Source organism: Tupaia chinensis, unplaced genomic scaffold (assembly GCF_000334495.1).
Source record: "Tupaia chinensis unplaced genomic scaffold, TupChi_1.0 Scaffold000010_1, whole genome shotgun sequence".
Taxonomy (NCBI): domain Eukaryota; kingdom Metazoa; phylum Chordata; class Mammalia; order Scandentia; family Tupaiidae; genus Tupaia; species Tupaia belangeri.
In genome coordinates, this window is record NW_006159440.1 from 54,265 (window position 1) to 79,576 (window position 25,312).

Genomic DNA, 25,312 nt, shown 5'->3' on the forward strand with positions numbered 1-25,312 from the left:
GGGGAGCAGGGCGCGGGGTCCGCCCGGGCCTACGGCGCCCGCCGGCCGGGACCCGACTCGGGCCGAGCCTGAGCCCGGGCAGAACGGCCGGCCCGCCAAGGCCCCCAGCCAAGTTCCTGCAGCCCCGCGGGGCTTCCTGCCCCCGCCCGGGCCGTTGTCCCCGTCCTCTCCGCGCCCCCCACCCGCGGCTCCTTTCTCTGCCCAGCGCTCGCCCGTGCGTGCTCCCCCCCAGGGCCCCCCAGCGGCCTGGTGGCTCCCGGAGGTGTCCGGCCGCGGTTCCGCGGACACCGAGCCCACTGCGTGCCCGGCCCGCTGGGGGTCGGGCCAGAGGGAGCCGCTCCGGTCTGCAGAGCCGAGCCGGGCGCTGCACCGAGCCCTGGTTAGGCGTTATTTTGTTTCCACAACAAACCCATGGGGTAGGTACTGTTGTTATCGCTCTCGTACAAAAGAAAACGCGAGGCCTAGAGAAGTTAACTTGCCCAGGATTGCACAGCTCGGAAGTGAGAACACACAGCGCTCTGCGTGCCCACGGGCCCTGCGTGTGATGGGGAAGTGGACAGGTACCCTGGCGACAATCGGGAAGAACAGAAAGACCTGGTGCCTGCGTGGAGGCAGAAGCAGAGGGCGGGACTGCCGGCCGGGCTCTCCCTTCCTGGCTGCCACTCTGTGCCTCTGTGATTTGAGCTGGGCTCTGTGGGAAGGCTAGGATTTCAGCAGGCCTAGCTAGACCAGGGGAGCTTTGCAGGAGGGAGGAGGGCTTGGGCCCAGGCACAGACTCGGGACCGGGACAGGCAGGCAGGCGTGTCCAAGGCACAGAGGCGACTGCGAGGACTTCGTGTGGTGGGTCGGAGTGTGGAAAGCTTTGACATCCTCTTACCATGCCCTCGTGTGGAATGCGAAAGGGGAGGAGACCAAAATGTCTCCAATGTCCCCAGGGTTGGGGGGCTTGTCTGCAGCCCTAGCATGGCACCCACCATTTGGCAAGGCGCTGGGGCTGTCGCCATCTCCCGTGAAGGGTGTGCCGGCCTGACATGGGGCTTCCTGGCCCCATTAGAACAGAAACCGTCTTGCCCATTGTTCAGACACTAAGACCAGTCTCTCTAATAAAGTATGCATTTGGCAGACTCCCTTTTCCTGCAACACAAAGATTTAACAATGGATGATGGGTAGGATTGCAGTGGACAGGGAGCAGGTGATGAAAGGAAAAGACCGCGGGTCAACTCTTTGGGTCTAGCTAGGATCATTAGGCAAGGGTTGATCCGAGAGAGGAGGAGTGACGGAAGGAACTGCTGTGGGTGGAAGGTGGACTTGCGCCAGCCCTGGCTGGGGCGCATGAAGTCCTCGGGCCCTTGCCACCTGCTCCTGAGAGCAGGCTGCCACCACAGCATGCGCCTGTCCAGAACCTCCCAGCCTTTGAGACCCAACCCCAGTCCTGCCCTCTTCAAATCCAGCGCCCTCCAAACCGCCAGATTCACCCTGGATGGTGTTTTTCCCGCCTCTGTTCTAACACCCTGTTCTCTAGTTCCTGCAAGTCCATCCGTGTTTTGCAGTGGGTCTCAGTGACTTTCTCTAAATGACCCGTGCAGGTTCCTAGGAGTCACAACTTTATTTTGCAGTCACCAACGTTTGCTGGGGAATGACTGTCCAAAACTTTAGGAGGAACCATCGATCACTTAGTAGCTGAAGGCACCAGTGCCAGGACCTCCTCTCGGCCCCACAGGCCCCAGTTCCCCGTGTGGGTGGGTTGGGTCATCCAGCTCCACCCCAAAGCCAAATGTGCCCTTTCTTCATTGTCCCCACTGCTGGTCACTCAAGCCACTGTCCCCACGTTTCTAGTGACAGGCGCTCAGTGTCTTCACAGTGGTGACGGCGTGTGTGAAGGCTGACACTGTGGCATCTGTCCGGTGTGTCCTTCATCCTGGTGCAGCTGCAAAAGTACCTGAGGCCATCACTTCTACCTGGGGAGGCGTGGCAATCGGGAGAGAGAAGGCCAGCAGCTCAGGGCCGGTGTAGGGTCTAAGCGCCCAGCTCCGGGCCAGTGCAGATTTGTAGTTAGGGCCATTTCCTGGTGCAGGAGGGGCAGTTGAGGGGACATATCAGTTTATCCTGGCAGGAGGAGAATTGACTGTTAGATTTTGATGTTTATTAAAGGGGGACATAAAATGCTCTAAAAAAAAACACACACAGATAAAGGAAGGAAGGAAGGAAGGGAGGAAGGGAGGAAGGAAGGAAGGAAGGAAGGAAGGAAGGAAGGAAGGAAGGAAGGAAACAGAAGAAAGAAAGAAAACGGAATTGAGCAACACCCTTGTTTGTGCCGTTCCAGTGAGCCGGCTGGTTTTTGCTAGGTCATCGTCAGTGGATGGCTCCTGTGCCATCACACAGGAGGTACCGGCCGGGCTTAGCAGATCTGCAGTTGACCATTTCTCCGCCGAAACCCCCACTGCACCAAGTGGCTGCTTATTTAGCAAAGTTGTGCTGAGTGCCTCCCATGTGGCCACACGGTGCGGTAAAAGGGTGTGTGCTGCCTGTGGGGAGCCCAGGACAGTTCTGTGTGGGTGGGGGAGCGCAGTGATAGGAATCCCGACCGCGGACTGCAGAGGCCTGGAGATTAGGCCCCCACCAGAGGTGGACCTCTCTAAGTTCCCCAGAGGAGATGAACCCGAGGTGAGCTCTGGCAAGTGGCACAGGCTGTCTCCACTTTCCGTGTACACGGGCTCCCATGCCTGGGGGCATAGGCTCAAGGACACAACAGACAGGCCGATTGATGCTGGTTTCCCCTTTCTATTTCCGAAAGATTTCTCCGTGGACAATGGCAGCCACGATCCAGGCCATGGAGCGGAAGATTGAGTCTCAGGCTGCTCGCCTGCTTTCCCTAGAAGGCCGGACAGGGATGGCCGAGAAGAAGCTGGCCGACTGCGAGAAGACAGCGGTGGAGTTCGGCAACCAGCTGGAGGGCAAGTGGGCCGTGCTGGGGACGCTGCTGCAGGAGTACGGGCTGCTGCAGAGGCGGCTGGAGAACGTGGAGAACCTGCTGCGCAACAGGAACTTCTGGATCCTGCGGTTGCCCCCGGGCAGCAAGGGGGAGGCCCCCAAGGTAGCCCTTGGTGCCCTGGGGTGGGGGAGCCCCAGGGGCCGGGTCCTTCAGCGTGTGGGCGAGCGAGTGTGTTGCTGTGGTTCCAGGTGCCCGTGGCCTTTGATGATGTGGCCGTGTATTTCTCCGAGCAGGAGTGGGGCCGGCTGGAGGACTGGCAGAAGGAGCTCTACAAGCACGTGATGAGGGGCAACTATGAGACGCTGGTCTCCCTGGGTAAGGCCTGATGCTCATTTCTCTGTGAATAGGATTTTGCAAGGCCTCTAACTCCTAGCTGGAGGGGAACAGCCTTCGAACTAGGGAAGCTGCGCCTGTATTTCCAGCCCCTCATCGATGGTGTTGCCATCGAGTCCTGCCTCCTTCCTGTTAGGTCAGCCGCAGATTCGATGCTCCTAGGAGCGTGAACCCTATGGTCGTATCATTATTTCAGGGTATAGTACAATGTGATAATAATAGAAATAAAGCACACAGTAATGTAATAGGCGTGAATCACCCCAGAGCTGGACGCAATAGGGCATGTTTGGAGAGGCCAGGCGCAGGGGTCCACAGATGTTCAATTTCAGTTTGCAGAAGCACGCTGCTTGTGACTCGGAGACACTGCCACTGACATCTGGACCGGGTGACTGTCGTGGGGCTCGTCCTGCACACTGTAGGACGTTCTGCAGCTTCCCTGGCCTCCAGCCACAGATGCCAGCGGTACTGTCTCAGCCCAAAAAATGACAGAATTGTCTCCAGACTTGTCACATGTGCCCAGGGGACACATGAGTTTCTACAGCATTCGTGGTTTTCCAGGCGGCCTGCTCCCAGCTCTGACTGGAACATGGCAAAGCTAACCTTTCTGTCCTTGCTCAGACTACGCCATCTCCAAGCCCGAGGTCCTCTCCCAAGTTGAACAAGGGAAGGAGCCGTGCAGCTGGCGTCGCACTGGCCCCAAGATTCCAGACGTTCCTGTGGACCCAAGTCCAGGTGAGGGCTTGGGGAGGGGCCAGGAGTCACCAGATGATCTGTTGCAAAAAGCACAGAGCAGAGCCAGGAAGGGACGCGCTTTCCAGAGAGAGAGACAGCGAATTTGCATGGCTTATTTCCTTTTGTTTTATGGATAACAGAGAGCACGTGAGTGCACAGGGAGACCGAGAGGAGGACTGGGGAGTGAGAGAGATGGCACTTTTGACAGGACCGCGTCACACCGCGATCCCCTTTCTCCAGCCCTCCAGCTCCTCAGGACCCTGGGCTCCCGTGCACATGCCCAGTGTGCTTTCAGCCCAGCCAGGGGATCCGAACCCACGTTAGCCCTTGTGGCTCCCAGCACTGCAGGCAGGTATGCTGCTGACTGCACCACCTAGGCTGGGCCTAAATTTGAATGTTTTAAGTCTGAATAGTTTATTGTTGAGTTGTAACCTCTAACCTGTCAGCTAACACCCTAGAAATGACTACTTTCTGTCATGGAAACAGGCAGCAAAACCTAACCTTTCGAAACAGAGCCAACAGCACAGCATTGGGGCAAGGAAGAGCAGGAGACCCCAGGGAAGAAGGAGTATATTGAAGGCAGAATCCATGCGTAGGTCTATGGAGAAGCTGCCTTGGCTCTGTCCAGGGGAGAATGTCTCACAGATGCATGCGCAGTTGCAGGACATGAGCGCATTGCTTGGCCCATGGTTCAATTTGATTAGAACTACAGGCTTATTGCAGGTGAATCGACGTCTAGCTTTCAGTGTCTCCGATTTTCCTGGAGCCAGTCAGTATCTTTGAAAGTTAAGGAAAGGGAGCCAGCCCAGTAACCCACAGGTTAAGGGAGCTGGATCCCACATGACCGACTATAGTGGAACTCCTGCTCCAGCTGCTCAGAAAACACCCTGGGCACACATGCACGTGTGTCCCAAATCCCCATAGAATGGAGGAATGGTGGAGAAGTGATTATGGTGTGACCACGCCCCACTGGGGGTGCCTTTCTTTTTCTCTCTCTGATGAGGGCATCTACCTTCTAACAATTAAAAAAAGAAAGAAAGTGAAGGAAAGGACAGGTGGGCACACGAGAAAAGCCAGATCCCTGAAGTGAAGACCTCGCTGGCTTGATGGGTGCATAGTGGTTTCCTTTGACCCGAGGGACCTTGTCTCTGACCAGCTCAGCTGCTGTGTCCTCCGGAAGGCCTCCCTTCCGTCTCACCTGCCTGGTTTCCCCTTTACCCAGTCTGTGCTACTCTAGTCTTTTGTGTTTCACTTGCATTTAATTAAATGTATCTCCCGTGTCGTCTCATCTCAGCTAGATCCTCACCTCACAAGGGCAGAAACATGTACACGACTGACCACATTGCCGCGTTCATGGACACCTGCCCCAGTTCAGTGTAACTGTTGTATTTTGACAGTCTTCCAAGTGCCAAGGGCAGTGTTAAAAGCTAAAGGATAGAACAGATACTGTCTGGGTGGAAAGGAGGTTATTTATAGATTATCTTTATTTATACATTCCTTATATGTTCAGTGCCCCTCTATCCCATTAGAATATAATTTTCAAAAGACTAAAAGTTTTTCGTATAATCATTTTGGACACCTAGAATATTGCCTAGCACCAAGTAGAAATTCAATAAATATTTTTATTTTTTAAAGACTTATTTAATTGGGACCAGCAGTTAGCATAGTGGCTATGTCGCTGGACTCCCACATAGTCAACCGCGGTTCACGTCCCGGACCCGGTGGCTTAAAACTCACGCCAGGTGCATGTGCGTGCGTGCCCAAGATCCCGAGAGGAGAATGGAGGAGAAGGGATTGCGGTGTGGCCATCCCCCCTGGGGGGTGATTTCTTGCTTTCTGTCTCTCTGTCTCTCTCTGTCTGTCTGGCACATGCACGCGCCCTATAGCAAAAAAAAAAAAAAAAAAGACATATTTGTATTTATCTTCTCTTTTTTTAATTTGCTACAGGGCATGTAGCAGAGAGAGTCAGAGACAGAGAAAGAAAATGAGGAAGCAAGCTGCCACGTCCAGGACTTGAACTGTGGTCAGCCATGTGGGCATCCAGTGCCTTAGCCACCACACTACCTGCTGGCCCAGAAATAATATATTTCTGATGCCATCTAAATCCCTCTTTAGGTCTCCAGGTCCCATTCCTCCCTAGAGTAACCACTTGTCCTGAAGTTGTTTCTTCTTTCCATCTACATTCTAAAAGTTCTGCTGTATACATACATAGCCATAAACAATATGTAATACCACTGTTTATGTTTTAAAAACTTATTCTGGGGGCCAGCAGCTGGCATAGTGGTTAGGGAGCTGGATGGACTTCCACATGGCCAACCACAGTTCAAGTCCTGGACCTGGTGGCTTGCTTCTCACTTTCCTTCTCTCTCTCTCTTTCTCTGATGACTATAGCAAGTTTAAAAAATCATAATAATAATTGGGGCCAGCAGGTAGTGTGGTGGTTAAGGGCGCTGGACTCCCACATGGCTGCTTGCTTTCTCTCTCTCGCTTTGTCCTTTGCTGATCGAATTAAAAATAAATACATAAAAGTTAAATAATTCTAGAAATAATAATAATAAGTAATTATTTTTGGGGGGCCAGCATGTGGGATGGTGGTTAAGGGCACTAAATTCCCACATGGCCGACCGCAGTTTGAATCCTGGACCTGGTGGCTTGCTTTCTCATTTTCTTTCTCTCCTTCTCCCTCCTTTCTTCCCTCCCTCTCTGGTCAAATTAAAATAACTAAATAAATAAGTAAAATAATTCTTAAAATAATTATTATTGTTTTTAAAAAGTTCTGTATTTCAGCTCTCTCCCTGTTGATACATATAGATCCAGTTCATTCATTTTAATGAAGGTTAATATACCAAAGCAACTTATCTTACTATTTATTTCCTCTTCCTCCATTGATCTGCACTAGACATTTCCTTTTTTAAAAAAGAATTATTTATTTATTATTATTATAATTTTTTCACATGAATTTAGCCAGAGAAAGACAGAGAGAGAGGGAGAGTTAGAAAGCAAGCTACCAGATCCGGGACTCAAACTGTGGTCAGCCATGTGGGAATTCCAGTGTCTTAACCGCCATGCCATCTGCTGCCCCCCCCACTGGCCTTTTCTAATGTCTCCCTATCAAAGTGACAATGCAGTCAGCATTCCTGGGTGGGTGTAGTGCCAGTATGCTGACGTGTCTCCAGGAAATGGACCCAGAGGTGGCCTGGTCGTGTCACAGTCCTGTGTGTCCCTACCTCTGCCATTGCCAGACAGCTGCCCAGGCCTGTTCTCCACTGGGAGTTGAGAATCTCCTGTTTTCTTACATCCTCGGCCATTTTTCATGATTATATCTTGATGTTCTGTTGGAGGAAGAACGGTATCTTGTTCTAATTTGTTATTTCTCCAGCGGGCAGCGAAGGCCAGCATCCTTTTCATAGTGTTTTTTGGTTTCTTCTTCTACGAGCTGTCTTTCTGTTTTCTAATGAGTGAGCTTTCCCTTTCTTGCTGAGTCAGGGCTTCTTTGGGTAGGTTCTAGCTGCAAGGCCTTCACTGTCTGTGCAGACATCCAGACTGGGGCGGGTCTTTTGCCTTTGTAGTTTTCTCTCTTTCTTTTTTTTTAAAAAAAGAACTATTTATTTTGGGACCAGTAGATGATGTGATGGCTATGTCGCTGGACTCCCATGTAGTCAACTGCGGTTTGAGCCCCAGACCTGGTGGTTTGAACTCATGCCAGGCGCGTGTGCGTGCGTGCCCAAGATCCTGAAAGGAGCATGGGGGAGAAGGGATTGCAGCATGGCCACCCTGGGGGGTGATTTCTTATTTTCTGTCTCTCTCTGTCTTTCTGGCGGGCACATGTGCCCTATAGCAAAAACCTCTCAAAAAAAAAAAAAAAAAAACTATTTATTTAATTTTTTATTATTATTATTACTAGTTTCCAGTTTAAACGGAGAGAGGGAAAATGAGAAAGCAAGCCACCAGGTCCTAGACCCGAACCCCGGTCAGCCGTGTGGGAGTGTCCAGCACCCTAACCACCATGCTACCCACCAGCCCCATCTTGGCAGTTGTTGCATAGAAGTTCTTGTGGGTGAGGGACTTAAACATGGTACCGTCGCTGTCAGAAAATATCCTTGACTCCCTCACTCCAGGGCGGAAAGGTGCTCACCTGTGTTTTCTCATAAAAGGTTTAGATTTTTTCTTTTTATTTTTGAATCTTTAGTCCCTATAGAGTTACTATGTGTGCAGTTCATGAGGGAGGATTTAAAATTTCTCCACTAGAAGAATATCTGATTTTCTAGCAAAGTTCTTCCCCGCCGCAGTGCCAAGCCTGCCGTGAGCCAGGTTCTCTCCCGTGCATGAGGCAGTTCCGGGGCTCTTCACGTGCTGTCCGGTACACGCGCCTTCCCTGCTTGGTCTTTAAAATGTTTCTGGACCATTCTTGGGTCTTTGTTCTTTCTTATGAATTTCAGACTCTTTATGTCAAGTTGTCAAGAAAAACCTGTTGGAAGTTTGACATTTACTTCTTTTTTTATTTTATTTTTTTAACTTGCCAGAGGGTGTGTATACTTGCTGGAAAGAGAAAGAGAAAGTGAGAAAGCACCCCAACACTCCCCACCAGGCAGGCCCCACCCCACCCCCACTCCGGGCCAGTGTCGTAGTGGTTAAGGTGCTGGAACTCCCACATGGCTGACTGAGGTTCAAGTCCTGGACCTGGTGGCATGCGTTCTTCCTCTCCCTCTCTCTCCCCCTCTCTCTGTCTTTCTTTGGCAAAACTCATGTGAAATGATAAATAAATAAGTAAATAATTTTTAAAAAGAAAAAAAAAAAAAGGAAATCATCTTCATGGGGAAAGGCCATGCTGCAGTCCTTCCTCGTGAGAGCAATGGTCATGTTTCTCTCTCCTTTTTTTTTTTTTTTTTAAGAATTCTTTTATTTAACTTTATTTTAATTTGATGAGAGAGAGACTAAGTGAGAAAGCAAGCCACTAGGTCTGGGACTAGAACCACAGTCGGCCATGTGGGAGTCCAGCACCCTTAACCACACCACTTGCCGGCCTCTCTCCCTCCTGCATGCACACGTGCCCAGGGTGTTTCTCAAGTTACGGGGTCCGAGACTTGAACCTCACAGTTGGCGATGTGGGACCCAGCCACCTTTACCATGCCACCGACTGCCCCAACATTTACTTCATAGTGATTTTGAGAGACTTGCCCTTGTGGCAATATTGAAGCTCTCTGTCCATGGGAAGAGTTTTCTTTTTCTTTATGATAGAACACATGAGAGAGAGACGAGCACCTGACGGAGCGTCTGGTCACGCCGTGACTCCCCGTCTCTGGTCCTCCAGCCCCTCGGATCTCCGGCATTTGCACATCCGCCACGGTTCAGGCCGAACGCAGCAGGGACTTGAACTGCGGTCCCCACTTGGTATCCAGCTTCACTTGAGCAGTGTGTTCCTTCTGTACTGGGACGCTGGCCCAGGAAATCTCACTTATTGAAGGCTTCCATATGTTCTTGAAGAAGGTGTTACCGTTCTCTCCTGACGTCGTTTCTATTTATGGAATTAGTTGCATGTTTGAGTAGTTATTATAGGTATGCATTATGCTGCTGGCTTTTGTTTAGTGAAAGAAAAAATTTGCTCTTACTGGGTCTAATGATTTGTCCTTTAGATTCTTTTGGTTTTTATTTTGTTTTGTTTTGTTGTTAAGAGAGAGGGTCTTGCCATGTTGTCCAGCCTGGCCTCCAGAGTGACCGTGGCCACAGGCTCATTCCCTGCAGTCACCCTGGTCTGCCCTCTTGTTGTAAGTGTCCAGCCGCTTAAGCAGTGGTGCTGCCTGTTCACCACCACACCCAGCTATCCTGGATTTTTTTTAAAGAATGATTTAATTTTATTTATTATTACTATTATTTTAATTCAGTATAGTACACATACACTCACCAGAAAGAAAGAGAGAGAGAGTGTGAGAAAGCAAGCCACTAGACCTGGGACTCAAACTGCAGTTGGCCACATGGGAGGCCAGCGCCCTAACCACCACACCACCTGCTGGCCCCAATCCTGATTTTACTTAGGAGTATATCCTTGGCAAATAATGCAAAATGGCTTTTTTTTTTTTTAATTTTAAGCGGAAAAAAGAGATACAGAACCCCCCAACCCCCAAAAAAAAGATTTTTAAAAAGGGACCAGCAGTTAGCATAATGGCTACATCACTGGACTCCCATGTAGTCGACCACGGTTCAAGTCCTGAACCCGGTGGCTTAAACTCACGTCGGGCATGTGCGTGCGTGCCCAAGATCCCGAGAGGAGAATGGAGGAGAGGGGATTGTGGTGTGGCCATCCCCCCGGGGGGGTGATTTCTTACATTCTGTCTCTCTGTCCTTCTGGTGAGCGCACACGCCCTATAGCAAAAACCTCTCAAAAAAAAAAAAAAAAGTTTATTTCTTCCGAGAGAGAAAGAGCAGGCACCCAGGTCATCTTGCCATGACCCACCCCAGTCTCAGCTGGGTCACAGGCCATGCTCAAGCACTCCGCATGCTCAAGGTCCTGGGGCACCAACTTAGGACCTTCCCATGGGGAGCAGTTCCAGCACCCGGGCCATCACCCAGCTTCTAGCAGGCTTTTGAAGATACTCTCAGTTCAAAAATTTCCTGGTACTTCTGCTTGCCAGAGTTTTTATTGTGAGCAAATGTTACATTGTATCAAATACTTTCTTTTTAAAAATTATGTTTGTTTGTTTTAAACATTGTTATTGTGCACTATACATACAAAGAAACAAAATAAGCACAGAACAGAATTCCTGTCAACTTCAGAGAATGGTCCTGAGCACCCACTTCCCCACACCCGTGGAAGACAGGGCATCAGCAGAATATTCACACACACAGGCAGGCAAGCCCTTGCCTTCAGTTACATTTTATCCCTATGTTTTGTTTTTTGTTTTTTGTTTTTATTTTTGAGAGGTTTTTGCTATAAGGCGCTTGCCAGACAGAGAGAGACAGACAGAAAGTGAGAAATCACCCCCTGGTGGGGATGACCACACCGCAATCCCTTCTCCTCCATTCTCCTCTTGGGATCTTGGGCACGCATGCACATGCGCCCGGCGTGAGTTTTAAGCGACTGGGTCCAGGACTCGAACCACAGTCAACTACATGGGAGTCCAGTGACATAGCCATTAGGCTAACTGCTGGTCCCTATCCCTACATATTTTTTTAAGTATTATTTTATTTAACTTTATTTATTATTTTCATTTGACCAGAGAGAGACAAAGCGAGGAGTGGGGGAAAGTAAGAAAGCCGCCAGGACTGGGACTCAAACTGCGGTTGGTCGTGTGGAAGTCCAGCACCCTTAATCACCCCGCCAGCTGACTAACCCCCCCAGCCCGATGTTTTTAAATATCAAATATCGTTGTATGACTTTCCTGGTTTCTGAGCTTTGTATGATAGAATCATACAACACATATTTTTTTTAATGATAATCTTTTTCTTTATCTTTCTTTTCTTTCTTTCTCTATGTATTTATTTATTTTAATTTGACCGAGAGGGACAGTGAGAGTGAGAGTGGGTAGGGGGGGACGGGGAGAGTGAGGAAGCAAGCCACCAGATCCAGGACTCAGACCACAGCTGGCTATGGGGAAGTCCAACGCCCTTAACCACCACGCCAGCTGACACTCCCCCTCCCGTGTGTTTTTAAATATCGTCGTGTGGCTCTCCTTCCTGAGCTTCATATAAGGATCGTACAACGTGTGTTCTCCTTGAACTTGATCTTCTCATTTGACATTAGCGTCTGAGAACTCCACGAGCTGGAGCAGCTGCAGCTCAGGCCCCTCAGATGTGGCCACTGCTAGTTTTCCATTTGGTGGCAAGAACACAATGTGTTTCTCCCACTGCTAGCAGTGTTTGTGCTGATTCTACCTTTTTTGCCTTTATTTTTCTAAGTGTATTTGTTTCTTCCATGAGCAAAAGTCAGAGAGAGAAAGATGACACGTTGCTGTCATCAGACTGCCATCCCCACCATGTCGGCCAGGTCCCGGCACCGGCACCGCAGTCCGGCTGTGCTCAGGGCGTTCTCCACCCAAGTCCCTGGGTACTCAGCACCTCCCACATGGGTCAGCCGTGCAGAGTCCTGTTACCCCTGAGCCATTGTCAGGCCCCTCTAAACTTTTCACTTTCCCTTTTAGAATGTAGGAAAGTTTCATATTTTCTCCTTGTCCTCTGAAGGTTTGACGACTGTTATTTATGAAATAAACTGACAACCAGGTTAACAGGAAGAGAGTCTATTCATTTTATAAGCTCAGCAGATGAGATTCAGAAGGGCTAGGTGACTGGAGGTTTTTCCCACACAGGCTGGAGTTAAGCTGGGAATGGGGAGGGGTGAGGATGCAAAGCTCGCCTGCCTTTCTGGGCCAGGTGTGTCCCCCCCCCAAGCCTGCCACATGCACAGCTTACTTTACTCATGTAAATAGGTGTCGATTTCTTTTACAAAAGAGTAGCTTTTTTATTATTAAGCTAATTGTGGGGGCCAGCGGGTGGCAGGGTGGTTAAGGTGCTGGACTCCTGCATGGCTAACAGAGGTTCCAGCCCTGGACCTGGCAGCTTACCTTCTCACTTTCTCTCTCTCCCTCCCTGCCTCTCTCTGCTGAGTGTTTGTGCTCTATAACAAATTAAAACTACTAGTAATGATGATAAATAAAGTTAAATAGTTCTTTTAAATAAATAGTAAATAGAGACCAGCAGTTAGTGTAATGGCTATGTTGCTGAACTCCCATGTAGCTGACTGTGGTTCGAGTCCCAGACCCGGTGGCTGCCAGTGCCACATAGCTGACTGTGGTTCAAGTCCCTGACCCAGTGGACTGAAAAACATGCTGGCAAAAAAGTGCATGTGTGCCCAAAAGTCCTGAGTAAAATGGAGGAGAAGGGATTGTAGTGTGGCCACCCCCCCTTGGGGGTACTTTTTTTCTCATCTGTCCTACAGCAAATTACAAAAAAAAATACAGGTATGATTCCTTAACTGACAACTGGGGTCGTTCTGAGAAATATACCCTTAACCAGTTTATTGCACAGACATTGTAGCATACTGACTACATGGTAAAGCCTATTATGTGCGCGTGTGTTGTTTTCTTTCTTTTCAGGTTTTTGCCATAAGGCGTGTGCACTTACTGGAGAGAAATGGAGACAGTGAGAAGGGAAGTGAGAAATCACCCCCAGGGAGCAGGCCCTTCTGGGATTTGGGGCACTCACACCCAAGTGACTGGCATAGTGGGAGTCCAGCGCGGGGACACTGCGCCACCTGCTGGCCCCAAGCCTGTTCTGTTCTATGTGGCCCACTGTCGTATGCAGCGGGTCCATGACGGAAACCTAACTGTGTTGTGTGAATGTAAGCCAAATAACTTTGCTCTTTCTGGTCAATTTTCATGAAAATTTTCAATTGGAGGTGGCTGGAATTGTGCGCAATCTACTAAACATTCTGAAGATAATTAATACTTTTATTATATTCGGTCATGTTAGTAGTGAATATTCTGTCATCTACAGTGTCTCAATGAAGGGTTTTTTTTTTGAGAGTTTTTTTTTTTTTTTCCCCGCTATAGGGCGTGTGCGCTCGCCAGACAGACAGAGACAGACAGAGAGACAGAAAGCGAGAAATCACCCCCCGGGGGATGGTCACGCCACAATTCCTTCTCCTCCATTCTCCTCTTGGGATCTTAGGCACGCACGCACACGCGCCCGGTGTGAGTTTTAAGCCACCGGGTCTGGGACACGAACCACGGTTGACTATGTGGGAGTCCAGCGACATAGCCATTACGTTAACTGCTGGTTCCCTCAATGAAGTTTTAACATTTTCTCCCAAGAAGGTCTTATGCACTTTTTTGTTAGCTATATTCCTAGATGCCTTATATTTTTTAAAAAGTCACCATTGTCAGGAACACTTTGTAACTTTTATTTTCTGTTCGTGGCAGGGTTAGGTTTCCTTTTCTCCTGCTGCAGGAACTCATCTGACCTCTCCCTGCCCTTTATGGGACCCCCCCTTGGGTGGGGCGCGGGTGTGTGCCCCCCTGGGGAGTGAGGAGCACAGGCTGACGCAGCTGGCACCTCCAAGGACGGCTGGCTCTGCTGCCTGTGAGGACAGGCTCCTTCCACCTGGTCCAGTGGGTACTTTCTGATCTAGGGACAGTACAGGGGGAGCATCCCTAATCAAAAAATTCCAAAATGCTTCAACATCTAAAACTTTGTGGGCAACAACATGAAGCCACGAGTGGAAAATTTCACACCTGAATTCATGTGATGGGGCCATCCAAACACTGCCAGGCAAAATGGTGTGTAAGAGTACCCTCAGACTGGGGAACAGCAGTTGGCATAATGGCTATGTCTCTGGGCTACCATGTACTCGACCCCAGTTCGAGTCCCAGACCTAGTGGCTTAAACTCACACTGGGTGTGTGTGCGTGCGTGCCCAAGATCCTGAGAGGAGAGTGGAGGAGAAGGGATTGTGGCGTAGCCATCCCCCATGGGGGGTGATTTCTCGCTTTCTGTCTCTCTGTCTCTCTCTATCTTTCTGGCGAGTGTACACACCCTATAGCAAAAACCTCTCAAAAAAAAAAAAAGAGTACCCTCAGGCTGTGTATAAGATGTAAGTGGAACATATATGAAGTTCACTTATGCCCAAGACATCTCATTATATACATGCAAGTATTCTGAAATCCATTGCAAATATTCTGAAATCCAAAAAGACTTGAACATTGAAACATTTCTTGTCCAAGCATTTCAGAGAAACGATGCTCAACCTCTATGAGAATCCCTCTTGCTCACAGATTAAAGCTATGTCCTGAATTCTCAGCAATAAAAATAGCGTAGGTCAAGATAAAGAGCCTTCCACTTTTGTTTCATTTCTGTTTGTTAAGATCCACAACAGGGAGGGCCAGCAATGGCGTGGCAGTTAAGACACTGGACACTCCCACGTGACTGACCACAGTTCCAGTCCCAGGCCTGATGAATTCTCTCTCTCACTCTCTTTCTCTCTCTTTCTTTTTCTGTCTTTCTTTGGTGAGCACACATGTCCTAAAGCAAAATTTTTAAATAATAAATAAGATTAAATAATTCTTTAAATTAAAAAAAAAATCCATAACAGGGAAGGAAAATTGTAATGGATGAGCTCTGCCAAAACTCCTAACAGTATAAAAAAATGCCTTAAATCTGGTGTGGTAGTTAAAGGTGCCAGATTCCCACATAGCCAACCACAGTTCAAGTCCTAGACCTGATGGCTTACTTTCTCTGTCTCTCTCTCTCTGCTCAAACCAGAAAATAATAATAATAAATAAATAAAGTTAAATAAAATAATTAATTTTAATCCCTTAAATCAAAACAAAACAAAAAATGCCTGTCTTTCATTTATTAATATTTCTACCTAGGAGCCTTACTAAAATTCTCACTAATGCGGTGCCAGCAGGTGGCATGGTGGTGAAGGGCACTGGATTCCCATGTGGCCAACCATTGTTTGAGTCCCAGACCTGGTGGCTTGCTTTCTCTTTCTCATTCTCTCTCTCTCTCTCTCTCTCACTTTGTCCCTCTCTGTCAAATTAAAATCAATCAATCAATCAATAAAATAAAGTTAAATAAAATAATTCTTTAAAAAATTCTCATTAATGCTATTAACTTTTCTAATAATTGTCTAATCAGCCTCAAATTTCTGAGAAACTGTTCATACCATCTGTGAATAGTAATACTGGGGGGGGGGGCACACAGATGGTGTGGTGGTTAGGGACGCTGGACTACCACATGGATGACTATAATTTGAGTCCTAGATCCAGTGGCTTGCTTTCTTACTTTCTCTCACTTTGTCCCTCTCTGGTCAAATTAAAATAAAATGAAATTAATTAATTAATAAAGTTAAAATTTTAAAAATTCTTAAAAAGGTATTTGTGGGACCAGCAGGTGGTGTGGTGGTTAAGGCACTGGACACTCCCACATGGCTGACCACAGTTCGACCTGGTGGCTTGCTTTCTTACTTCCTGTCTGTCTCTCTCTGTCAGATTTTTTAAAAATAGTAATAATGAATAAATAAATAATTCTTTTTAAAATATTTTGTTTCTTTTTAAATCTTTATGATTTTTCTTTTATTTTATTGTGCTGGCAGACAACACCCCAAAAATTCTTAAATAGAAGTAACAGTGACTCTCCAGAAGGCGTCCACACCCTATAGCAAAAATCTGAAAACAAAAGAAAAGGAAGTGATGATTGTCCAGCCTGTGGGCTAGTGTTTAAGTTGGCTGGATCCTACATGGCCTACAGCACAGTTCAAGTCCTGGACCTGGCAGCTTAACGTACACGCCAGACACATGTGTGCATACCCAGAATCACAGAAGAAAATGGGGAAGGAATTAGTGTAGCCATTCCCTCTGGGGGGTGATTCTCTCTCTCTGGAGAGCACATGCACCCCATGTCAAAAACCTACAAAGGGAAGTGATAAAACAGGTATCTTATTTGGTTCACAATTCTTTTTAAAAGTGCTTTTTAACTTTTCATATTGACTATAGTATTTGCTAAAAGGTTTATTTACAAATGTCCTTTTTTAAAAAAAAATATTTCAACTCATACACTCCTGACCTAAGGGGGAGCAACATGCTTCACATTCATTTCCTCATCTTTTAGGTCTGGGGATGTCTCAGTGATGCCCACTGCCAAAACCTGGGCTGGATCTGTATGCGCCTTCAGGAGAAGATGAACCAGCCCATCTAAAAAGAGGGAAAAGACTCTGACATAGAATGCTATTTAAAAAAAAAAAAAAAAATTATTTAACTTTATTTTAATTTGACCAAAGAAAAACAGCATGAGAGAGAGAGAGAAATCAAGTCATCAGGTCTGGGACTTGACCTGGTGTTGGCCATGTTGGCGTTCAGTACCCTTAGCCACCACTCCACCTGCCAAACCCTACAAATGCCCTTTTCAGACTAAAGAAGTGTCCTATATTTCTGGTTCGCTGGTGCTTCTATCAGGAATGACTGTTAAATTTTACAGAAGACTTTACTGCTGTCTATTGAGCTGAGCGTATGGTTTTTGTTCTTTAACTTGTCAGTAACAGTACATTGTGTTACTTTCTAACATTGAGCGAACCTCGCAGTCCTAGAATAAACCTTACTTAGCCGTGATCCTTTTACATTTCTGGATTTAGTATGTTAATATTTCATTTAGAATTTTTTTTATTATTATGTTTGCTGTAGGGTCCCTGCACTCACCAGAGGGGGGGGGGGTGTGGTGAGGGAAAGTGAGGAAGCACTCCCAAGGGGCGATGACCACACCAGGATCCTTTTTCTCCATGCTCCCCTCAGGATCTTGGGCTCATGTGCATGTGCATGGTGTTTTTCAAGCCGCCAGGTCTGCAACTCAAACCATGCAGTCAGCCTTGTGGGACCCGGCCCCCTTAACCACGACGCCTCCAGCTAGCCCTGTTTAGGATTTTTTAATCCTTGTTTGTAAGACAAGCCTTTAATTTTCCTTTCTTGGACCGTCATTGTCTGGTTTGAGTATACAATCTGAGCTGTGATGTGTTCCCTCTGTTTTTGTTTGCCCAGCCACCTTCTGCGTTGTTGGAATCATCGGTTCCTTGCATGTTCCGTAGAAAACACCAGTGGTGGGCTGGCCCCATTGCCTAGTGGTTAAAGGGGCCAGATGCCACATGGGATCAAACCATGATTTGATCCCTGGCCCCAACAGATTAAAAGCATGCCAGTATGCCCCCAGAACCCAATAGGATAGAGAAATGGAGGAAGATAAATTGCAGCCTAACCACACTCCATGGGGGCGGGGGGGGGGGGGGGTCTCCCTCTCCTGCTCCCTGAGCACAGATGCCCTCTGGCAATTAAAAGAGAGAAAACACCAATGTTGTCACCTGGCCCTTATTGTTTTTTTTTTTTCTGTGTTAGAAATTTTACACTGTAATTAATTTATTTTAGTTATGGGACTATTAGTGTTTTCTATTTCTTCTTTAGTCAGTTTTAGCAAGTTGTAATTTTTCTAGGGATTTGTCCATTTTCCCAGAATGTTTACATTACTTGGAACAACATTCATAATAACCTCTTTATCTTTTTAGTCTCTGCTGCCTCTGCAATTATGTCCCTTTTTTCATTCTTTATATTGGCTAGGTACTGTCTCCTTTTCTTTTAATAGCCTTGTTAGAGATGAATTGGTTTAGTATTTTATTCAACGAACCAGCTTCTGACTGTCTGTATTTTAGCTCTGCTTTCTCTTTTATTAATTTACACTCATGTTTATTATTTCCCTTTACTTTTTAAAGAGTTTCGTTGTTTATGGTATTTTTTGTAACCTCTTGCATTGACTCTTTAACCTATTCTTTTTTTTAACCTGTCTTCTCTTTTTTAATTGAATATACAAGGCTATCATAAAGATTTCTGTACATGGGCAAGAGGGAAATAACTTAAAACATTAAAACATTGTTTTGGGGGAAAAAATAGAAGGCTATAAAATTTTCTCTCAGTTCCATTGTAGCCGTAGTCTACACATTTTGATAGGTGATATTCTTATTAACATTGGGTTCCAATGTCTTCTAATTTTCTCTGTGATTTTTCCTTAGACCTTCAGATTATTTACAAAGAAATATGTATCTTTTCTATTTTAGTACATATGTTACTAATATCTGACTTAATTGTGCTATAACTAGGAAATGCAGGGTGTAAAATACTCATCTTTTAAAATTGGCCCAAATCTGTTTTATGGCCTAGAACGTGTTCTTTTTCCCCGTAGTTCTGCGTGGCTGGAAAAGCATGCCATTTCCTTCTGTTTGGGTCTGCTTATGTCCATTTGATCAGGTTTATTAGTAGGGTTGTTCAAATTTTCTGTAACTTTAGTTGTCTAGATTTCTCAGGGAAAAAAAATATGAGGGTCTTCAAAAACTTCAAGGAATATGCATATTATGAAAAAAACTGCAAGGATTCAATTTCTTTTTTTTAATTTTGCACCAAGTAGACTTGTACTTTAATTCCATTTTTCCATGAACTTTCTGAAGTCCCCTCATCTGTCAAGTCCTCTAGTGTGAGAATAATTTGTTTTTCCTAGAGTTCAGCCAGTTTTGCTTTATTGTTTTGAAGCTGTTACCAGCTCAAAGATTTGCAGTGCTTTTTCTGGTCAACTTACTATTCTGTGTAGTGATCTTTTTTATTTCTATGGATACTTTTTTTTTTTTTTTTGAGAGGTTTTTGCTATAGGGCACATGCGCTCACCAGACAGACAGAGAGAGACAGAGAGACAGAAAGCGAGAAATCATCCCCCAGGGGGGATGGGCACGCCGCAATCCCTTCTCCTCCATTCTCCTCCATTCTCCTCTCGGGATCTTGGGCACGCACGCACACGTGCCCGGTGTGAGTTTAAGTCATCGGGTCTGGGACTTGAACCGCAGTTAACTACATGGGAGTCCAGCAACATAGCCATTATGCTAACTGCTGGCCCCGATACTTCTAGTTGTTTAAAAAAGGTATTTCATCAGCTATGGTATAGCTACAAGTCTTAAAATTGTTAATTCTGGGGACCAGCAGGTGGCATGTTGGTTAAGGCACTGGACTCCAACATGTTTTCATGTATTTTTATTTATTTACTTAATTTTTTTTTTTTAGGTTTTTGCCATGTTATGTCTTTGAATATTGCCTTGCCCCAACCCCCGTTTCCTTTACTTTTTTTCATTCTGGAACTTTTCTGCGTTAGCCACCATAATTTTGAAACTCTTTGTATTTACAGTTCTGCTTTCATGCTGAGGTCTGAATAACTTCTGACCTGTCTTCTGTTAATAATTTACCACTCTTTATTCAGTTGTTTCCAGTTAACCTATCAATTAGATTGTTAAAATTTCATTGTTTTATCTTCCATTCTAAAGTCGTATGTGATTCTTTATCAAAATTTGATTTGTTTTGATACTCTTATTCCTTATACTTTCTCTCCCTCATTTTGTTTCTCTGTTAATAATCTCCACACGGTAATTCCAGTATCCAGGGTCTTTGCAGACCATGTCCTGCAGTTTCTGATTTCTACTGATTTTGTTTGAAGTGGCGAGGCTTTCTTACAAGATGATAAATTGTAATTGTGAGCTTATTAATTCTTCAGAAACTGTGCTTAAAATGCTTTCCTCAGATCAGTCAGTGGCATACTGGATAAGGCAGCTGGATCCCACATGGCTGATCGTGCCGCCTGAGTCCCAGACTAGTGGCTTGAAAAACATGCCAGGCATATGTGCATGTGTGCCCAAAATCCTGAAAGAAGGAGGAGATGAAGGGGAAAGGATTACAGAGTGACCATGTCCCCTGGAGTATTTTTCTCCCTCTCTCTCTCTCACTCATCTCCAGCAAGCATGCATGCCTTCTGGCAAAAAAAAAAAAAAGAGGAGAGAGAGAGAAAGAAAGAAAAGAGAGTTGGCAGGTATTTTTTCTCAAGATTTTGAAGATTCTATTGTCTTCTGGAATCCTGGTTGCCAAGGAAATATGTTTTCAGTCTGTATGACGTTCTCTTCTCTTTTGTATCTTTTAAGGTTTTCTCTGTCTTTCCTGTTACTCCATTTCATGTAAATGTTACCTAGGTTTTTATCATTTTCCTACTTGGACATTGGTATTTCTTTCAAGCTATAGGCTCATAATGCCTTCAATTCAGGAACATTCTCAGCCGTATTCCTATTGCCATATACCCCTTTCTCTGTGCTCACCTTCCAGAAATTTCTACCAGCATACACTGCAGCTTCTCATCCATTCTCCATTTCTCTTACCTTCTCTTTTGTATTTTTTCATTTCTTTATCTCTCAGTGCTCTACTTGGGTTGTTTCTTCAGGTCTGTCTTCCAAGTCATTAATTTCCTCTTCAACTCTGTTCACTCTGTTGTTAAATCACCCATTGAGTTTTTTGTTTCCATAACTTTATATCATTTTTTAAATGTCTGCTTTTTAAAAAAATGAATTGCTGTTCGTAAAGATTATTTTTCTTTCCTTTATTTCTTTGAGTGTCTTAGACATACTGATGGTGCGGTATCCTCTAGCTTATTCTTTTTTCTGTTGTTGGTGGGAATGAGTCTATCATGACCGTCATGGCCACTTGGCTTCTCTTCTGGTTTACAGATTTTAGTTTTTCTTCTGATTTTGGCTTGTTTGTAGTTAATAAGGGAGCCCCTTGTGGCTATGTGGTAGGGGTGTCCCCAGGGGGCAGGTTTGTATCTGCCTCTGTGGAACCTTTGGGTAGCCTTGGTGCTCAGCCAGGTTTTCTTAGGTTAATTTCCCAGGTGGCCTCAGGCTAGCAGGCAGCTTCCTCAGAGCTCCCTCTAGTGGATAACTCCTCTTAGTTCCCATCTGGGGGACAGAACTTCCTGGCCGCAGGAGGCAGCTCACTTGCTCTCAGTCTCACATGGACCTCAGACCCTGCTCTGACCGCCTGTGTCCTACCCTGGCAACTCCCTGGGGTATTACCTTCCACTCTAAGTCTTGACTGGGCTCTGCATTTTCCCTTTGATTCTTATAGCTGGACTCCTTTTAAGCTCACTTAAACACACGTGCGTGGGGCGGTAAGATTTTAGGAGACTTGGGGTTCAATTTTACCTGGCGTTTTTCTTTGTTTAAAGCAAAGGCAGAATTTCCCCAGACAGCTCAGTCATCCTCGTGGACCCGTGGCCTGGCCCTGAGCGTGTATTTGCATGTTCCCCACTCCCCTCACTACCTGACCAGTACCACGTGACCTCAGCTCTGCGCAGGGGCCCTGGAGACCCGTGTGCTCTTGCGTTCCCTCCCCACCCGCCTTTTTGCATCCAGGCAGGCGTGTGTCTCCTGGGAGGGCCGTGATGTTGCACATGTGGCTCACACACACTCCTTCCTCTAGGCTCGGGGCCCCCAGTGCCGGCCCCTGACCTCCTCATGCAGATCAAGCAAGAGGGCGAGCTCCAGCTCCAGGAGCAGCAGGGCCTGGGTGTGGAGGCCTGGGCGGCCGGACAGCCAGACATCGGAGAGGAGCCCTGGGGCCTCAGCCAGCTGGACTCCGGAGCAGGAGAGCTCTCCACTGATGCTGCCTCTGGTAAGTAGCTGAGACCCAGCGTCGGGAATGAGTTGTGGGACTGAGGGCAGGGATGGGGGAGGCTCCCTGAAGCAGGTGGGAGCTATGGCTCTCCCAAATCCGACCTGACTAGCTAGAAGTTCTCCCATTCTAAGGCAGGGGCTGCAACCTCATGGGCCCTCTGGGTCAGTATGCTATTCCTGGGGGGGTCTCTGCCGGCCATCACAGTGCCCCCCCACAGCGGATCTCCTGCTCTTCTTACCTGGCACTGGCTGCTGACCTCACCAGCTGCCTCATCCTCACTGGGGGAGGATCGAGAGGGGTTCAAGCCTCCTGGCTCCAGAGAAGCAGAGACTCCAGGCCCAGAGAAGCTGGTCATGTCAGTGGTCTTGGCTCAGCCTGCTCTTTCCCCAAGATTCCCTGCTGCTCCCTGCTGCTCCTCCTAACCAACAGGCTCTGATCTCCCTTCCTTGCAGGCGTTCATTCCAATTTTCCGACCACCATCCCACCCACTTCCTGGCAGGCCGACCTCCCTCCGCACCATCCTTCCTCTGCATGCTCCGACGGGACGCTGAAGCTCAACGCAGCAGCCTCCACCGAAGGTGCGAGACAAGGGGAGAGCAGTGGGGGGGAGTAGGCCCACGGAAGGCGCCATGGCCAGGGCACCCCATCAACTGGCGCTAAGCAGTCTTTTTTTTTTTAGAGTTTTTTTTTTTTCTTCTTTGCTATAGGGCACGTGAGCTCACCAGAAAGACAGAGAGAGACAGACAGAAACCAAGAAATCACCCCCTAGGGGGATGGCCACACCGCAGTTCCTCCTCCTCCATTCTCCTCTCGGGATCCTGGGCACACACGCACATGCACCCAGCATGAGTTTAAGCCACCAAGTCCGGGACTCGAACCGTGGTTGACTACATGGGAGTCCAGAGACATAGCCATTACACTAACTGCGCTGGCCACACCTCAGTTCCTCCTCCTCCATTCTCCTCTCGGGATCCTGGGCACACACGCACATGCACCCAGCATGAGTTTAAGCCACCAAGTCCGGGACTCGAACCGTGGTTGACTACATGGGAGTCCAGAGACATAGCCATTACACTAACTGCTGGTCCCACTAAGTAGTCTTTCTAAAGACAGGATCACACTGTGTTATAATCCACCTGCTCCAGCCTCCCAGTCACTGGGACCATGCCACAGCCGGCCTGTCAGGGTAGCCACGAGTCAAACCTGGGCCTCAGTTTGCTGCATGTGCAGCAGCGACCACTCCACCATGGCGTCCGGAAACTAGTCCATTCACACAGCTGATTCCGTGAAGGCGGGACCTCCTCCCCAGACTGAAGAACCCATGCCTCCTCTCTGGCACGGAAGAAAATGAAGCCATGTCCTAGATGTTGGTACTACCAAGACAGGTGTCTGAAGGCCAGAGTAGGGGAAGAAACTGCCAAATCTATGCCCTTGTTTCTATTTACTTCTGTTTTGAAAACCAGTTACCTATTCCTTAAAGTAATACTTTCTGTTTTAGTACCACCCCTCCCCCAAAAATGTGCTTATTGTCAGGGTCCCTGGTATTTCATGATCTTGGGATGTGAAATTCCACTACGTTTATTTAAGAACAGCTATTGGGAACCAGCAGTTAGCGTAATGGCCATGTCGCTGGACTCCCACGTAGTCAACCACGCGGTTCGCGTCCCGGACCCGGGCTTAAAACTCATGCCGGGTGCATGTGCGTGCATGCCCAAGATTCCGAGAGGAGAATGGAGGAGAAGGGATTGTGGCATGACTATCCCCCCTGGGGGGTGATTTCTCACTTTCTGTCTCTATGTCTCTCTCCGTCTGTCTGGCAAGCGCACGCACCCTATAGCAAAAACCTCTCCAAAAAAAAAAAAAAAGAACAGCTACTAATAGCCTGCCCTCAGCTGGCCGGCAGCATTTACTGAGTCCTGCTGCATGCCAGATTGCCTGCTAAGTGGTGTGTTACTGGGCTGAGGGCCGGCCCAGTGGCCTAGTGGTTATAGGAGCCAAATCCCACAGGCCCACGTGGCCAACCACATAGCTCAAGTCTAGCCCCAGTGGCTCAAGATCCATGCAAAGCATGTGTGTGTGCCTTAAATCCGGACAAGATGGAGAAACAGAGGAGAAGGGATTGTGGCATAACCACACCCCTTGGCGGGTGCTTTCTCCTTCTCCCTCTCTGTCTCTGTCTCTGTCTGTGGTGAGCGCAGACTTCCTCCGATAAATTAAAAGAAAGAAAGGAATGGATGGAGGGAAGGAAAGAAAAGAAAGAAAAGGAGGAGCAGAAAGAAGAGCTGAGCCTGAGGTCCCGCGGCAGGCTGGCAGAGCCTCGGGGCATCCCAGGTGTGCCTGGAGCCCAAGCCTGTGCTCTGCCTGGGGCACGTTGCCACCAGTGATCAGGATGCCTTTCTTAGGACAGATTTATGATTAGCCCAAATGGCCAAATCAAGTCAGAACCCAGGGAGCAGATTTCAAGGCTGCTTTTCCTGTGATGAGGTGTCAGAGCAAGGGTCTCCTCCTGGGGTGCTCTGTGACCAGCCGGGTTGGTGGGTGCAGACAGGGAAGCACAGAAATGCAGAGGAGGGTCTCAGGCCAAGCTCTCCCTGGGTAAGGCACAGAGTGAGATCTGCCGGTCTCTCTTTCTCAGCAGATGTAAAAATTGTGATAAAGACGGAAGTCCAAGAAGAGGAGGTGGGGGCCACACCGGTGCATCCCACCGACCTGGAGGCTCATGGGACTCTGTTTGGACCAGGCCAGGCCACAAGGTTTTTCCCCAGTCCTGTCCAGGAAGGAGCTTGGGAAAGCCAGGGCAGTTCCTTCCCGAACCAGGACCCAGTGCTGGGGCTGCGGGAGCCCGCCCGGCCTGAGAGAGACATGGGGGAGCTCAGTCCAGCCGTGGCCCAGGAAGAGACCCCTCCAGGAGACTGGCTCTTTGGTGGGGTCCGATGGGGCTGGAATTTCCGTTGTAAACCTCCAGTGGGCCTGAACCCCAGGACTGGGCCCGAGGGGCTCCCTTACTCCTCCCAGGACAACGGAGAGGCTGTCCTGGACCCCAGCCAGGCCCCGAGGCCCTTCAACGAACCCTGCAAGTACCCCGGCCGGACAAAAGGCTTCGGCCACAAGCCGGGGTTGAAGAAGCACCCGGCAGCGCCCCCCGGAGGCCGGCCTTTCACCTGCGCCACGTGCGGGAAGAGCTTCCAGCTGCAGGTCAGCCTGAGCGCGCACCAGCGCGGCTGTGGGCTGCCCGACGGCGCGGGGCCCGGGAC

At 48.0% G+C, this 25,312-nt stretch overlaps 1 protein-coding gene across 3 annotated transcripts; it reads left to right on the forward strand.

The window, feature by feature from the left end:
• Positions 1 to 2,674: 2,674 nt before the first annotated feature.
• Positions 2,675 to 25,312, forward strand: ZNF746 (zinc finger protein 746; the record flags this gene model as incomplete). 3 transcript variants are annotated; one of them, XM_014583062.2, is given in 6 exon segments in its annotated part: positions 2,675 to 3,094; positions 3,181 to 3,307; positions 3,944 to 4,057; positions 21,864 to 22,055; positions 22,511 to 22,636; positions 24,697 to 25,312. In XM_014583062.2, coding segments are annotated over 6 exon segments (1,550 nt in total), but the record flags the coding sequence as incomplete, so codon positions are not given.